Source organism: Diospyros lotus, chromosome 3 (genome assembly GCF_014633365.1).
Source record: "Diospyros lotus cultivar Yz01 chromosome 3, ASM1463336v1, whole genome shotgun sequence".
Classification (NCBI taxonomy): Eukaryota; Viridiplantae; Streptophyta; class Magnoliopsida; order Ericales; family Ebenaceae; genus Diospyros; species Diospyros lotus.
The window spans coordinates 21,763,479-21,767,402 of NC_068340.1; the positions used below are offsets into that span (position 1 = coordinate 21,763,479).

The window sequence follows — 3,924 nt, forward strand, 5'->3', positions numbered from 1 at the left end:
CTTATCATGTTTTAATAAAAATATTTACTAATTGCAACGTTGAGCTTTCGAAATTAAAAGAATTGACTAAAAAAAAAAAATTACAATTTGTGATTTTTATTGATTTTGTTTCTCATTCCCGTCCGTCAAATTCTATTTTTTGTTCTTATTTTGAATACTGTATCCTAAACTCGTTGTATTAGTCAACTAAATAAATTCTTATTCTGCACATATTTTGGGGGAAACAAACAAAACGTCCTTAGAAGGTGGCGGGTGGATATTTACCAAAAATTGAACATCTCCATTTGGAAATTCATATGGTACAAATGTATGTTAAGGTCTTGACAACGACTACTTAATTCCATTTTGTCATTTCCTTTGAATGTTGGCATTTTTTTTAAAAAAAAATATTATTATTAAAAGATAAAATACTTTAAATTTTATATAAATAAATAAAATACCCATAATAATAACTCACAAATAAGGAGCACACCAGCGTAAACACATAATAAGTGTGAGTTGGTGCGGAGTAGAATTTAACATTTTTTAGTACTGTGAGGGGGGAGTAGGGGAGTTATGATGGGAAGATGAGATCGGGTGGGACAGGATTCATAGAGTTGCAGATGGAGCAAGAATCCCACAAATGCTGGCCGTAGGATCAGAATATGGCGAATTGCACTCTCTTGAGTACACGTGGCATCCATCTTTCTGTTTCATCTCCTCTATTCTATAGAGTCTTTGCTTCCTTGCATGGAATTCTCCTCCAACTCCAGCACCCAAACAACAACACATTCCACACAGAGATAGAGAGAGGGAGAGAGAGAGAGCGAGCGAACAAAAGAGGGGAAGAAGATCGTGGTTGCTTCTGTTTGCTTATTTCCATCTACTTAGCTCCTTCGTCATGCCCATCATCAGCCACCCGTCTCTTCAGAGCTTTGATTTTTCTCGTGGAATTAGTCAAAATTTGAGCATTCCAGGCAGAGTGGGATTAGCAATGGAGTTCCAAGTCCTGATTTGGCCACGATCTTGAGCTTCCAGGAACTGTCAAATCTGACCCACTTCGATTAATTCTCTTCTGATCAATCTCAATTAGCCAAGGCCAAGGAGCTTCGTGATCTGTGTTGGGTTACCAGATTTGAGCTTCCCAAGTTTGATTCTGTCACTTTCTGATCTGGGCCCGTTTGGGGTTTCTTTGCTTATTCACCATTTGGATCAACAAATGTAGCTTCTTTAGCTGATTTGAGCTCGCCCATAATCCACTGATCTCGCTTTCTCTATTGGGTTCCCATCCTTTTCGGGTGATCAGCCAAACAAATCAATGGAAGAAGATCAAGAATTAGGGTTTGCGTGCAGGTTTTGCAGCAAGAGGTTTCCATGTGGAAAGTCCCTGGGGGGCCATATTAGGTCTCATATGACTGGAAATTCATCTGAATCGGATGAAAAACTTGAGCGTAATGTGACAAAGGTTTCATCTCAAAATTGTGAAGATTCAAAGTATTCTGCGTATTGCCTCAGAGGGAACCCTAAGAAAACATGGAGGTTTGTGAATTCAAAAGCAGCAGCTTCACAGAAAGAGCAGGTATGCAAGCAATGTGGCAAAGGATTTCAGTCAGTGAAGGCTCTGTGTGGCCACATGGCTTGCCACTCAGAGAAAGACAGGGTTTTGAAGGATGACTATGATTGTTCATGGACTACTGAGAATCACAAGCTGGTGATGGATAGTCACTCTGACACAGAGGCTGAGGCTCCGAGGCGGCCGCAGCGGCCGAAGAGGGCTGCAGCAAGTATGAGGTACAAGAGAGCTGTGGTTACTAAATCTTCTTTGGCAAATGGTTCTTCATCTGTTTCTGATATTGATCATGAACAGGAAGAGGTAGCTATGTGGTTAATGATGTTGTCTAGAGATTCTGGGAAGTGGGTTGGTGTGAATTCGGTTGCAGAGTCTTCAGATAACAATTCTGTGGTTTTAGAGACTAAATCATATTCTAGTGAGATGAGGATTGGGAGAGACCGATCAAGTTTCAATTGTGTCTATGATGGTGTTGGGACTGTGGGAAATAAGAATTTAGTTAAAGGGAAGTTGAAATCTAGTGGATTGGATGTTGAGACTGTTAATTCTGAGAATTCTGATTCTAGGTATTTCATGGACGAACCTAAGAAGGTGGATTCAGGTGTTTCTGTGGCTATCTTTCCGATAAATGACAAGTTTAAGAAGAAGAAAGTGAATTGTGGATCCAGATTTGAGGTGTCTGTCTCTGACATGGAACAGCACTTCAGCAATGTCAAATGTATGGGAGCTAGATTGAAGAAACATTTCTACATGGAAAAACCACATGGTGAAAGTGTAATTGCTTCAAATTCGACGAAGAATAACCCAAGAAAGAGGACCGCGAACGGTTTCTATGGTCCTGATTTCAGAGGGAAATCTTGCAAGAAGCTGTTGCAGGGCTATTCCGAGGCTGCAGGGGGAAACGAATGCGAATCTGGTAGGGAAAAGAAGGAAACTGTTGAGGGCTTGTCTTCCAATGGTGAGAGAAGATCGAAGCAGGCAAGAAACAGAAAACACGAATGCCCAATTTGCCACAAGATCTACAAATCAGGCCAAGCTTTAGGTGGGCACAAAAGGTCTCATTTTCTTGGAGGTTCTAAGGAGAAATTCGATCAAACCCCAGTAGTCAAGCAAGAACTTGTTTCTGATCTACTCGATCTTAATCTTCCTGCTCCGGTAGACGACAACTCAAATGGGAACTCCCAGTTCAATCCATGGTAGCTTAGCAGGAGCACTTATCAAGCCTAGCTAATCTCTGAATCATGACGTATGGTTCTTGTGATGATCTGATTCGAAAAGTTTTAGCTTCAATTATCTGTGTTTTTTTTCCCCTTTGAAGCATTGATATGATTTCGTGTTTGTTCAACTTAAGTGCACTTCCCCCATTGTTTTTCCTGCTCAATTTTGGCCATTTTAGTCGTAATCAAGAGAGCTTGGAAGTTGGAAAATTTGAAAGCAACTTCAAGAAACAGTAACTCTTTATGATGAACTTTTAACTCTTTGCATTAGCTTCTAAATGATGTCAAATTTGACAAACTCGAAGCAATTTCACTGCTGGCTTTCTGCTTTTCTGCCAAAGGAAAGTGGCCATGGCTTTAGTGGGAGAAATGGAAAGACTTGTGTGGATAGTGGTAGATGCTTTGCTCAAACTATATGCCAAAGCATTTTTCTTTTTCAATTTCTGTTTTTTTTTTTTTTTTTTTTTGTTGGTTTGTTTGTTTGAACATACCCTTCTGTCTGTTTTATATTAGACAGTCTTGGGTTGGCCGCCAAGACTTCTTCTTCTTCCTTGAAGTTGCTTGCAGACTCATATTGTTGCAGAAAAGCCACCAATTGGTTGTAATGACAAGCTCTTTCTTTATTGCAATCAATATTTTTTTACAGCCGAAGAGATGGAAGTAAGTTTGGACCACTATTCTTTACAATTAAGAATTTGTATATGGAAAACCTCTCAACAAAGATACCTTAACGGCATAATATTATCTTTAACATGATTGGCCTTCTACTAATTGTTTAGAATTCATATTAAAAATGTCAAAACAACTTAAGTTACTTACAAGGCGGGGCAGTGCCATGCCTGACACGGCAGGACCCACCTAGGCTTGTTTGGCCCAGCCCCCTAACCCTACTAACCCCCCACCGGCAGCATAGCATTTTTATGTTACAATAAAATGATAAAAAGTACCAAGAGAATTGGCTCTTAGTTTGCAAATTGTTGTATGAAAATAATAATAATGTTTTGTATGTTTGTGTATTGTTAGCATTTTATGTAATATTCAACATGTCGTTTTGTTATTAAAAAAGCAAGTAGGCTTGACTCATGGGTCGGCCTATACAGTGCAAGGCTGCCCCAGCCACTAATCACTCAACCTATACAACAATGCTCGCTTGTGTGT

The 3,924-nt window shown here is 39.6% G+C and overlaps 1 protein-coding gene across 1 annotated transcript; it reads left to right on the plus strand.

Annotated features, from left to right (window-relative positions):
- Positions 1–524: 524 nt before the first annotated feature.
- LOC127796438 (uncharacterized) lies at positions 525–3,394 on the plus strand. Its single transcript, XM_052328586.1, has one exon. The coding sequence runs from the start codon at positions 1,298–1,300 to the stop codon at positions 2,747–2,749; it is 1,452 nt and encodes a 483-aa protein (XP_052184546.1). The 5' UTR covers positions 525–1,297; the 3' UTR covers positions 2,750–3,394.
- Positions 3,395–3,924: the final 530 nt, after the last annotated feature.

Coding starts and splice junctions, on each gene's coding strand:
- LOC127796438 (XM_052328586.1), top strand. CDS start 1,298: ATGGAAGAAGATCAAGAATTAGGGTTTGCGTGCAGGTTTTGCAGCAAG.